The 12,027-nt window shown below is 38.4% G+C and overlaps 1 protein-coding gene across 1 annotated transcript in view; it reads left to right on the top strand.

Moving 5' to 3' along the window:
• ARHGAP42 (Rho GTPase activating protein 42) overlaps window positions 1-12,027 on the top strand; it is a 145,932-nt gene that overhangs the window by 105,083 nt on the left and 28,822 nt on the right. The window contains exons 7-10 of the mRNA XM_026034963.1: window positions 690-794; window positions 3,887-4,016; window positions 8,395-8,495; window positions 9,630-9,739. Coding sequence (XP_025890748.1) covers window positions 690-794; window positions 3,887-4,016; window positions 8,395-8,495; window positions 9,630-9,739 — 446 coding nt within the window. The remainder of the gene's footprint in view (window positions 1-689; window positions 795-3,886; window positions 4,017-8,394; window positions 8,496-9,629; window positions 9,740-12,027) is intronic.

Below are 12,027 nucleotides of genomic sequence, written 5' to 3' on the forward strand. Positions count from 1 at the left end.
AATTTTTATTACCTCACTCTGAGCAGTCTTAAGTTTATTCAGTAGTTGATGGAGGGAGATAGATATTTCCATTGGATAATTCATCCCATCCTGAGAAAGAAGAGTAGGAAAGGAAAAGAAAATTATGTGCTCGAAAATTTGTTTTTCTGCTGAGTTAGGAGGCAGTAACAGCTAGTTACTCAGACCAGATGGATATAACATAGCAAGATAAATCACGCCTGGTTTTCTACTTTTATTATATGTTTCGGTGAATATAAATACACACACACACACGCGCGCACACACATATATATAGATATATATTTACTTGGCTGTATTAAAGCTAAATTATGGGAAACACTCCACAATAAAAATTCAGTGCTTGTTACTTCATACCATATGATAAAACTTACCACAATGTCTAGATAGACACTGCTTTATTTTTAACAGTTTAAATTAGACGGTCTTTTAAAACTAATAGGTGTTAGAAATATTTTGTTGCTGAAAACAAATTCAAAAACTAATTGTCCTAAGTTTTTCTTTCTAATATCTACCTGAATAAAAGAGTTATTCAGTCATTTAAGAACTATGTTTTCACTCTCAAAGGCAATATTCCATATTTCAAAATGTGTTTGTGTGTGTTTCATTGCAGTATTTAACTTAGGTGCACTTGTTAAAATCTGTAATGTTTATTTCATTTGCCTTTTCAGCTTTTGGCATTTCTTCAAGGATTATTTACGTTTTACCATGAAGGATATGAACTGGCTCAGGAGTTTGCACCATACAAGCAGCAGCTGCAGTTCAATTTACAGAATGTAAGTGATTTGTATTTATGCAGTTTTGTTTACTAATTTGATTTCAGGATATTAAAGCAAACCCATAGCATTATATTGGAACTGTAGATCCTGCAATGTTTCAGCAATCTGTAATGAAATTAATGTGCAAATAGGTACAAAATATTTTGGTAAGCATATTGTGATGAGTGAATAAAGAACCCCAGAAAGTCGATCTCTGCTTCAGTGCTGCTGGGCAAGACCAGGGCAAGTGGGCCAGCAGCCAGGTTTCCATTAAAAAGCACAATTGTCCAGATAGGTTTAAGCATGTAAGTTAAGTTGAGAGTGGAATCTGTTTTCTGGAATAAAGGAATGTCCCAGAAATGGTCCATCTGGTAAAGAATGATGCAGTTGGTTTCTTTAAAATTGCAGGTTGCCATGAACAACTTGTTCTGCTGTCCACTGGCTTCCTGATGGATATGAAGTATCTTTTGGAAGCCTCTCCTTGGTTGGATTTAGGCTGTCTGCATAAAGCCACTAGTTGGACTTTCTTCCATTGGAAACTACTCTAACAAGCATTAAGCTCCACTGGAAGAGAGTTTTTCCTGGATGTACAGAGAATAATCTCAATTGAATACATGGATTCTTTGCTGCATCTTGGTCTCAATTTGGGTCTAAAGGCCTTACAGGATGAGGTTGTGATCAAAATTCCATGGCTTTCAGAAAAAAATAAATAAAGCATTTAATCAATATATTTTTTACACCCATCATAATTGCTATATACAAATAATATTTCCCTGCTAGGAAATCAATAGAGAGAACTAATATTTTATTTTAAAGCTTTTATGGTGGAGTCAGATGTTACAATTCCGGGCACATGTAACCAACTATTTTTTGCTTTTAAGGAGAAAAGTAGAATTAAACATGTTAATATTGGGCCAACCTTATGCGTTTTTTTTMATTATTTTATTTTATTTTTGCCAAGTATCTTCAAAGTAAAGACCAGATTCAAAAAGAGTGATAGAAATATATCATTTTACTCAGGTTGTTGTATTTTTGGAATGGAAGTTTATGTTTTTCTTCAGAGCAGAAAAGATACACACCAAACAGGAACTGTTGTAGCTCCGCTAACRTTATTGAAGCAACAGCAGTATAGAACAGCCAGCATCAGCCTTTGTGGATCGTGCTGTGGACACTAAACTTAGGTGACATGCCCATGTCTCTGAGCACAAGAACACCTGGCTTTGTCCAGGGCAAGGGGAACTCATTATGGGCTGCTGGAAGATGTAAAGAAAAAAGTCTCCCTCAAGCATTTTGTTCTCAGTGGTGTGTGGTTGCTCAGGCTTGGAACAGTGGATAACAGAGCCCTATGTTCTTAGTAGTACTGCAGTCTTCCAGATTTTGTCATCTTTAGCCCTGTCCTTTAGCTATGTATCTGTCTGTTGTTCATACATGGGTATGGATCCCTTTTAAAATGCTGCCTGGGAAATAAGACTAAAGTTGCTCAGTGATTAGCCTTCTCCTCCTGAATCAAAATGCAAAGGTTTTTCTTTGTCCATTTTGCACATCAGTCACTTGTCCTCTCAAGTTATGTGGTTGCTAGATTTTCATTTTCTGTTGAGACTGTTTTAGATAAAAGCACAAGAGGTCAGTGTTGTTGCACAGCACAGGCTGTGCAAGGCTGAACAAATGTACTTCAGTTCAGGATTTAATTTAATGTGGCAATTTCTGATAAGAGYGTGATGGATAAGAGCAGAAACCCAAACTGGAAATGTAAGACAGGACACCTTTGAATACCTTTCTCTCTGCTTAATGATTAATTAAATAATGTTTGCCTTTTTAAGGTGAGCATTTGGCAGAGGAAGATTTAATGTATGTATGATTTAATATATGTGTGACTACTGTAGAGTTGTACTGTACTACTGTAGAGTCTAGCATATGTTGCAAAAGCTTTTCTAAGCACCTCTAGCAGCTTACATCTGCGCAGCTCTGCTCAGCCGGCAGGTGTATAAATAGTTGAGAGGTGAGTCCGTACTGTTGCTGTCTTATAAACATCTTGTGAAGATGCTAGTACATAGCTTCAAAAATGCAAAGACACAGAAAAAAGGGAAATTATTCACCAGCATGTAAACTCCTGAGAACATCTTTCTGGTTAGCTGGGCTTAAATTCTGCAGGGTAATTTTGCAAAAACATTACAAAAATTTTATTTTATTCTTTTACCTGTAGAAGCAAATGGTTCAATATCTGGGGTGCCAGTAGTGATTTATTAAACCTCTGATACTTCCAAYTAGTCCACCTGTGTTAGGTGTGTGGAAGTAAATCCTGACCCCCTGGATTCCAGAGACCAATGTGTGCTTAAATGCATACWGATACTCACAATCAGGAATTACTTAGCTCTGTGCCTAGTTGTTAGATGGGGCAAATGGACATTATGTGCATCATATTTATGGCAGACAAATCCTTTCCATGCATTTGGAACAATTCTGCCTTGTGTCACCCCAAATAATATATTTGCAGAGTCCTGTCAAAAAGTCTACATGGCAGTACCAGTACAAGCCTTCAGCTGCCGTGGTCTGGACCCTCACTTGAGGGTCTGGATGCAGTTTTCTGCAGACAGGTTCAATCTTACTGATCTGCAAGTGGARAGACCACAGCCATCTAGTCACTTTAGCCCAGCATTAAGCCAAATCACTTTGCACTGTGCAGAGTGGGGCTCATTACTTCAGGCTTGGGACTACACTGTCTGCAGCTTCTAGTTTAGACCTAGCTTCCGACTTGGTGTCCCAGATTGTATATATATAGAGAGAGAAGAAGACTTCAAAATACAGTGAAAACAACCTGAATGTAGGAAAKGGCATCCTTTCTCATGTTAGTGACCTGTGGAAAAAGAAATGCTACTGCTCTCAACAGTCATTTTCCTTGACTTGAATTCCTCTGTTGGTATGACTTCTAGAGCAATAAGGAGTGTGGGTTTGTTTCTCTTCATCCCCTTTTTATATCTATGGCAAATGTTACTGCTTGTCTGTATTTGATATAATCTTACTTCTTGGCATTATTGCTAATTTGTTTTTAATTTCATTGTTGGTTTAGTAATTGTGTGAAATATAAATATATATATATWTTTTTTAACTAGACCCGAAATAACTTTGAAAGCACTAGGCAGGAGGTGGAGAGACTCATGCAAAGAATGAAAGCAGCCARCCAGGATTACAGACCACCCAGCCAGTGGACGATGGAAGGCTACCTTTACGTGCAGGAAAAACGTGAGTAAAAAAATACACCTTTTAATTTAATTGGAAGGCACACCATGGATAAGAAACTGGATTAGTTAGCAGGGCTGCACAGCAGTTCTGAGACTGAATGTCACAGACTCTCCTATCATTGCTTTCCAGAAAGATTTAAAGGAAAAACAAGTTTTTGATTATTTTTGGTCTTGAAGCAGTCAGAGTAGGAAAGYCCAGATAAAACAGTGATAGAAATGCATGTGTACAGCTCCGCTCTTGCTCACTGTGCCTTGTTGGCAAGTATGTGCTACTGACCATCTCAGTGGCTGAGTGGCAGCAAACTCAGCTCAGTCAGCTTGCTCTGAGCTCTGGTGCTGCCCAACTCCTCATTGCAGAAGCTGCCAACTCCCAGCTCTCTGGTGGCTCTGTTGCTCAACCTKGAGGTCTCCTGAACTTTGTCTGCCTGAACAGGCTCCATGATTCATTAAACAGGAGCAACCTCCTTTTTAYGGCACTGATGCAGCAACCTAAAGAGCAAAGGAACATGTACATAATTGAGAACAAGGGGGAAAAAAATCTCAGAAGAAAAAGCATCTAGCTACAGTCTGCCACAGCTTCACAGGAGCTACAAATGTATACCTGATTGTTATTCACTTTGTAAGTAATGAGAATGAAGTGATATCCAAAAAGAATAAAGGAGTAACAGTAAAGTTGTTGTACTTGCCTGAGAATACTTGGAGAAGTTTAGCAGTAAATGTTACTGTGAAGGAAAACAGAACAAGGAAATGTGAGTAAAGTCAARTGAGAGAATACAGTCTATATGTGATCTGGTGTATCATTTGCTACAGTTTTACAATCTAAACACTAAAAAAACAAGCCAAACTAGTTGCATTAGGCAGGAGCATTGAAAATAGTTCAGAATGCGTATGATGAATCAGTCTGATACCAGAARAGAAGACAGCAATCATTGGAGAAAATGCATAGGTGCTTGTGAAAGTTTGATGTACATTCAAAAAAGACTAAATACTATTTTGTTTACATCTGTTTCTCAATATGAAAATAGGAGTTACTGCAATGTAAAATTCCAGTGTAAGACCTGGTGCCACTCAACCTCAGTTTTGAGGGCATCTCCTTCACTCTGTTACCCTCTTTGGATAATACCTGAAAAGACTGTATGGTGCTATAGATAATTATTTTTCTAGGTAGCATCCTGAAATTTAGTTTTATTTCATATGTGAGATAGAAAAAGAAAATCTCAGTGCTTATGATAGTTAACCTCAACACTTTTAGCCTCTGTAAGCAATGAAAGTTTTAAGAAGAGCTCCTATGTTTTAGYTGAATAATAATGTTAAAAGAAACCTGTGTATAAGTGGAAATTACACTGAGCCCTGTTAATGGGGGAGGGAGGAAAGGAGTGAAGCATTAGGCACATGCTGTGCTTCATTAAATAGTGAGAGGCCAACTTGACATCCTCTGACTCAAAAGAGTTTATTCATTAGTTTATTCTGGAGTAAGAATAACAGGGTCTGTAAGCTGTGTGTCGGAGGGAAGGCACCGGTTGTATTTCCTTGTCATACTGGTTTACTTTCCTACAATCATGATCCCATAGGCTACTGTCAAATTGTAGACAACTGGGTTAATATTTGCTGTTCTTAAGAATATAATAAATATKTTATATATTTAATACTGAGACATCGTAAATATGTTTGTGGGAGCTATGTCACTTGGCCTTAAGTTTCTTTTTATTCACATGGGTAGTAGTTATGAGTAAAAAACTGGTTAGAACTGTCTGGTTAGAAATTTTTAATGTTAGATGTGTAATATTTTGTGGAATCTTATCTTAAAAACAGGTGACTTTTAAAGTTGTCTAAAATTGTTTCAGGAGTGATGCCCCTTCTAATATATGCTGAAAGAGTTAAGGAGGAAAAAAAGTGCCTTACAGTTACCATAGATGCTGTTTTGTTAAACAGCAAAAAAATAGAATATAAAGAACAGAGCAGCTATCTTCCAAAAATGCATAAATAGTTGACATTGCCCAGACTGCATTCTATTACTTTCYTGTGAATTGCAGACAGTGCAAGCCCACCCTGTGAGCAGGCTTGTGATAGAGGTGAACACTTCCATGTTTGCATTTGTGGATTGCCAGACAGCTGGTTTACATGGTTGTTGCAGTCTTTAGTGCACCTTTGTGCAAGGCAGAAGCATTTTTGTGTCTGTAACAAATCTGCAGTGCTTGTTTTTAACACAGAATTATAGAATCCTTAAGGTTGGAAGGGACCTCTAGAGATCATCTAGTCAACTCCCCTGCGCAAGCATGGTCTCCTAGAGCATGTGGAACAGYGCTGCGTCTGAGGGGGTTTTGAAGAACTCCAGAGAAGGAGTTCCTGTGGAGCTTTTGGTGCTTCAATTTGTGGCCGTTTCTTCTAGACATGTTGCTGGCCACCACTGAAAAGAGSCCACCCCATCCTCCTCACTCCCTCCTTTGAGGTATTTATAGACACTGATCAGATCCCCCCTCAGCCTTCTGTTCTCCAAACTGAACAGGCCCAGCTCACTTAGCCTTTCCTCATACGAGAGATGCTCTGGTCCCTTAATCATCTTCATTGCTCTCTGCTGGACCCTCTCTAGAAGCTCCACAACCCCCTTGTACTGGGCAGCCCAGAACTGGATACAGTCTCCAGATGCAGTTTCACCCCTGTGTACAGGGGGACRATCCCCTCTCTTGACCTGCTGGAGACGCTCTTCTTAATGCACCTCAGGATCCCATTGGCCTTCTTGGCCACCAGGGCACACTGCTGCCTCATGGTCATCTTGTCATCCACCATGAGACCACCAGGTGTCATCTGGTCATCTACCAGATCCCTCTCTGCGGGGCTGCACTTCAGAAGGTCAGTCCCAAGCCTGCATTGGTGTCTAAGGTTATTCCTCCCCAAGTGCTGGACCCTGCACTTGCTCTGGTTGAACTTCATGAGATTTCTCACCACTGAGTCGTCCAGTCTGTCCAGGTCCCTCTGGATGGCAGCACAGCCCTCAGGGCTGTCAGCTTTTCCTCCCAGTTTGGTATCCTCAGCAAACTTGCTRAGGGAGCACTCCATCCCTTCATCCAGGTCATTAATGAATAAGTTGAATAGGACAGGACCGAGGTCTGACCCCTGGGGCCATCGCTAACTACCGGCCTCCAGCTGGATTCAGCACCACTGATCACCACCCTCTGGGCTCTGCCATCRAACCAGTCCACCTCGCCATCCACTCAATCCACCTCACTCAATCCACCTCACTGTCCACTCATCTATCCCACACTTTCATTAAAAGTTTAACTTTTAACTACTTTAAAAAGAATTAACATGCCCAGAAAAATCAATGTCATTTCYTTTTCACAGTGAAAAGCTATTTCCTATTCTGAATTTGTATGGTAGTTAAAATACTCCATTGTTTGTTTTTGTAGATAGAGAACATGTTCTAATTCCAGTCTCTGAAGTATGGCCTGGTCCAAGGGGAAATAGCACTTTTCCTTCTTGGATTCCTCTTCACACACAGTCATTTTCTTTGGTCTTTGAGRCTGAGTACCCAGAAGCTATGCGTATGCTTGTAAAATAAGTGGGACTGTGCTCTGGCACAGTAGTCAACTTGTACATAATATCCCACCCGCTATGCTAAATTTCCTGTCCTCCAAATTTGAGAAGTCGTGTCCAAGTTACATATTGAAAATGGCATCTGGCCAGAGCTACCCTAAGACGTTTTTCTGGAAGGGTAATAATTGGCCTGTGCCAAAACTGAGCCGAGGATCATTCCCCTAATGTCAGCTCCCAATGTCTACAGATACTCCCAATCTTAGTTAATTTAGCAGTACTGAAATGGCCACGATGTTCTGGTCCACTCACATTGCAAAAACCTACCTGATTCATCCCGTCCTCTGCAGTACAACACCACTTCAGATGTCTTCCTAAGAGTTCATCAAGTTCTGGGTGCTACAAGCAAGCAGCTTTTCCRGAAAACTATGGGAGATTTTGGCTATACTTCTAGGATAGGTGAAGAGTTACGGAGATTCTAAGACGATTTAGAACTTTCTCCCTCCTCTCTAAACTCTCCGTCACTCGCCATCGCTTAACTTCACTTTGCCTTTTTGCTTCCTTTCCCTCCTCTCTTGATGGAATAATCCTGTCCTCCTATATCTTCTCTCCACTTGAATGCTGTTGTCCATYCTGTTGATAAAGAGAGCCAAACTGATGGAACTTGGAGCAGTATCGAACAGATATTTGAAAGTTACACCTAAATGTCAAAATAAGGTTTGTTTTCATTTTCTATGCTGTATGTGGACATTTTGTGTTTCATCTCTTTCTTGTATATAGCTCCAGCTAAAGTAGTGATAAAAATTTCAAAGAAAAAATATTTCTAATGCTGTTTTTCTTTAATCTAGGACCACTTGGATTTACATGGGTAAAACATTACTGCACTTATGAAAAAGGAACAAAAACATTTACAATGTGTATAACTGAAACAAAATCAGGTGGAAAAGTGGTGAGTATTACACAACCTCTAAAACGTGCTTGTAGCTTCAATTTTTTATATTAACCATTTAGGAAGTATTAAAGAAGTATTTGATGAGAAAAGTTTAGGACTTTTTTCTTTCGTGTATGAGCAGTGTATGTTATATGTAGCATATATAAATAAATATCCATTATTAAAATAAAATATTTCTTATGTAACCTGTATAAACCGAGTATATTCAGTTTCATCTGAAAAGTTGCTCTCAGCACATTCTGTCTCATCATCCCGTTCATTAGGGAAGACCTTAAACAGCACTGTCACAATATTTACCCCGAAGGACTCCACTGGCTTCCAGCTGGGATTTGTGTTGCAAACTACAACCCTTTGAGCTCGGCAGTTCAGCCAATTTTCAGTCCACTTCATCAATCTGTCTGTAGGGTTGTTACAGGAGACAGTGTTGAAAAGGTTCCCGAAATTAAGATATTTAACATCCACTGCCCTCCTTTCATGTATCTAGCCAGTCGTCTCATCAGAGCAGACTATCAGACTGCTCAGGCAGGATTTCCACTTTCTTGTCCTGTATTTTTTTGGAAATGGCTTTCAGGAGGATTTGCTGCATTAGTAACACAGGAATCAAGGTGAGGCTGACCAGCCTGGTGGTCCTCCTTGCCCTTGTAAAAGAAAGGGGTGACATGTGTTTTTTTCCCAGTCTTCAGAAGCCCTCCCATCCCCACAACTTTCAAATAYTCCTGATAGTGGCCTTGCAATGGCATCAGGCAGAACTAGGAGACATCAGAGGTAGACAACCTTATCAAAATCTATTATGTACATGTGAAAGCTSATACCAGTATACAATGGTATTTCTAACATATCCCAGCAATCTTATTTTATATGCAAATATTTGTATACTTTTTTTTTAGGAATTTAAATAAAGTGTTCGGTTTGAATAAAATTAGATGAGATCTCTAACAAAAACTATTCAATACATTCCTACTTTATATATAGAAGTTACTGTGAATGTAATTTCTAAATTATTTGTATCTACTGTCTTAATACATGTACCCTGGGACTGTTTGTGTAGTTAAATTCAAGGTGTGAAGTCTGGCTGTATCAACATGCTGTGCTAATTTTGTATTTTGTGTTTGTTTGTGTTTTGRATTACAGAATGGCCTTGTCACCAGCCCACCAGAAATATTCAAACTGAAATCTTGCATCAGGAGAAAGACAGATTCAATTGACAAACGTTTTTGTTTTGATATTGAAGTGTTTGAGAGGTCTGTATTTTTTTCATTGTGTTACCAAAATGCATATAATGAAAAACAGAAGCATTTGTAAGCCGTGTGCAGTAATTACTATTGTAATAAATGTACATATTTCTCAGTAGGCTTGCATCCAGATAAATCAGGCTTTCAAGACTTGATGTTAGCTGCTTAAATCTATTATTCCAACAGAAAATTACGTCAGTGTTGTCTTAAATACATTTTGGTTGCATGGATGCAAGAGTATGGATTCCTACAAAACCTATACTGCAACTCACAACCCCCTTTTAGAAGAAGATCATAAATATTTCTTGAAATATTTATTATTTGCACATCCAATCCCTCTCTTTCCAAAAGGAAAGATGGCATGTTGTTTTTCAGTTTTTTAAACTACCTTCACGATTTTTTTTTGTCACATATTACTGGACATTATAATTGAATAAAATTGATGGAAAAATCTTTTCCATATTTGAAATATATGTGCACAGTGCTTCCTAAAAGTGTTTTTCTTTTTGAAGTCTGAGTAGAAAGTGAGAAATATTGACTGAACTTACCCCTTAAAATATGATGAATCTGATTGACTTTTTTGTCTACAAAATACTTCGTGACTGTTGCTTTCTTTTTAAATTCTATTCAGAAGTACCTGCTGGTTTACATAATTTTGAGGTTACTTTGGTACTTGTAAATATAAAAGATTACTCATATTAGACTTTTGAATCAATTCTGGCTTAAGAAATAGACATTTGATGTGAACAAATCTTGAGAAAATTTGGTCTCTTGAAAACTGCTTTCAAGCCTCAGTTAATAGCTTGAGTTTGAAATTGGTAGCTTTTCTTTTAAGTAKAACAGCTTTTATTAGACAAATCTGTAGTACCACTGATGGTTTCAAAAGTGACTATTGTCCTTTATCTATGGAAGTTTTTGAAATTACTCAAGTTCTCTTGAATAGTTCTGGGTACTTAATTATTTTATTCCTTCTGTTCATTTTGATTGATTTTAGATGTGCACTGCCTGTAAGTTAAAGGCCTTCTGAAAACATTCCCAAAAGGCTGAAAGAAATATAGAGTACAAAGTTACTTAATCTCCATCATAAGGAGATTTCTTTCAGAGGCTGATGGAAAGTTGACACTGGTAACTGATAGGAGATTCAACAGGGAAGTAGTAAATTCTTGTGTGTGTCAGCAGAGGAGATAAAGGTTAGCTAGCCAACAGAATACTGAGAAATATTACCTGGAAATTCAAAACCAAGGGCAAAATCATTTCTCTTGAATGTCATATTCCTGAAACGTGGGTCTCTCCTAAGAAAGAGAAGATGTGATGGCCGTTATGTCGGTAATTAGCTGATATTTTCTGACTTTGGAGACTAAAATATCTGTATGTGTCCGCAAAACTTTACAAATGCAAGATTGAAATACTCAAGATTTAAAAAGTAATGATTACATTTAAGTAATTATTAGCTGATTTTACATTCAGGCCTGCAGATTTCCTTGTTTGCGTGGAGTTTAAAGATATGTTAGGCATCATGCAAAATACAGAGAACCTTTAAAAGTCATTGACATGGGAGAAAGAGATGTTTACTTAGTAACGTAAGGCTAGTACTTTTCGTCATGGAAGAGCTCTTTTTACATATGTGCAGCCGCAGCAGTGTCTTTAAATTCTATTATGGCGTTTTATGGGGAACTCCTRTCTCCAGACACAGTATCCCACAGAGCTAATTCTCTCCTGGTATTAGTCTCCTGGTATTAGTTTATACAACAGCATTGGAAAGCCCATGCGTGCTCGTGGACACTGCTCATTTCATGAGACCCATATTAGCTGAAAGATACCCTTTCAGCTGTTAACAGGGACCACACATCATACACACTTCTAATTGCCACTGCTCATTTAGAATTTACTGAGATGGTTTTCACACCTGCATTCAGCTCAGACTTCTTACGAAAACTACTCTAGCAGTTAGTCACCATCTTACTTGTGTGGAGTTAGATAAGACGTTAGCATCATAAAATGTGTTTCACCTTGAGTGTTACTCTATTTTCTGATGTCGCCATTTTTTTCAGCAGCCAAAGCTAGTTCAAAAGTATTGGAGTACTTCTTATTTTGTAGGGCCCTAGYAGTTGGGCATTATGTATTTAGGAACTATGTTGAAGTAGCCTATGCAATCTTGGCCAACAGAGTAAATGAGGAATGCCGAACTGGAGGCAGGAGATTCCTTAGGCATTAAAATGACAAGCTCATACACGTTTCTGTTCTTTCTGTACATACTAATCAAGTGATTACAAGCCTTAATGCAATTTTCTACCTGA

This window comes from Nothoprocta perdicaria, unplaced genomic scaffold (assembly GCF_003342845.1).
Source record: "Nothoprocta perdicaria isolate Ctin4 unplaced genomic scaffold, notPer1 scaffold_153, whole genome shotgun sequence".
In the NCBI taxonomy this organism is placed as follows: domain Eukaryota; kingdom Metazoa; phylum Chordata; class Aves; order Tinamiformes; family Tinamidae; genus Nothoprocta; species Nothoprocta perdicaria.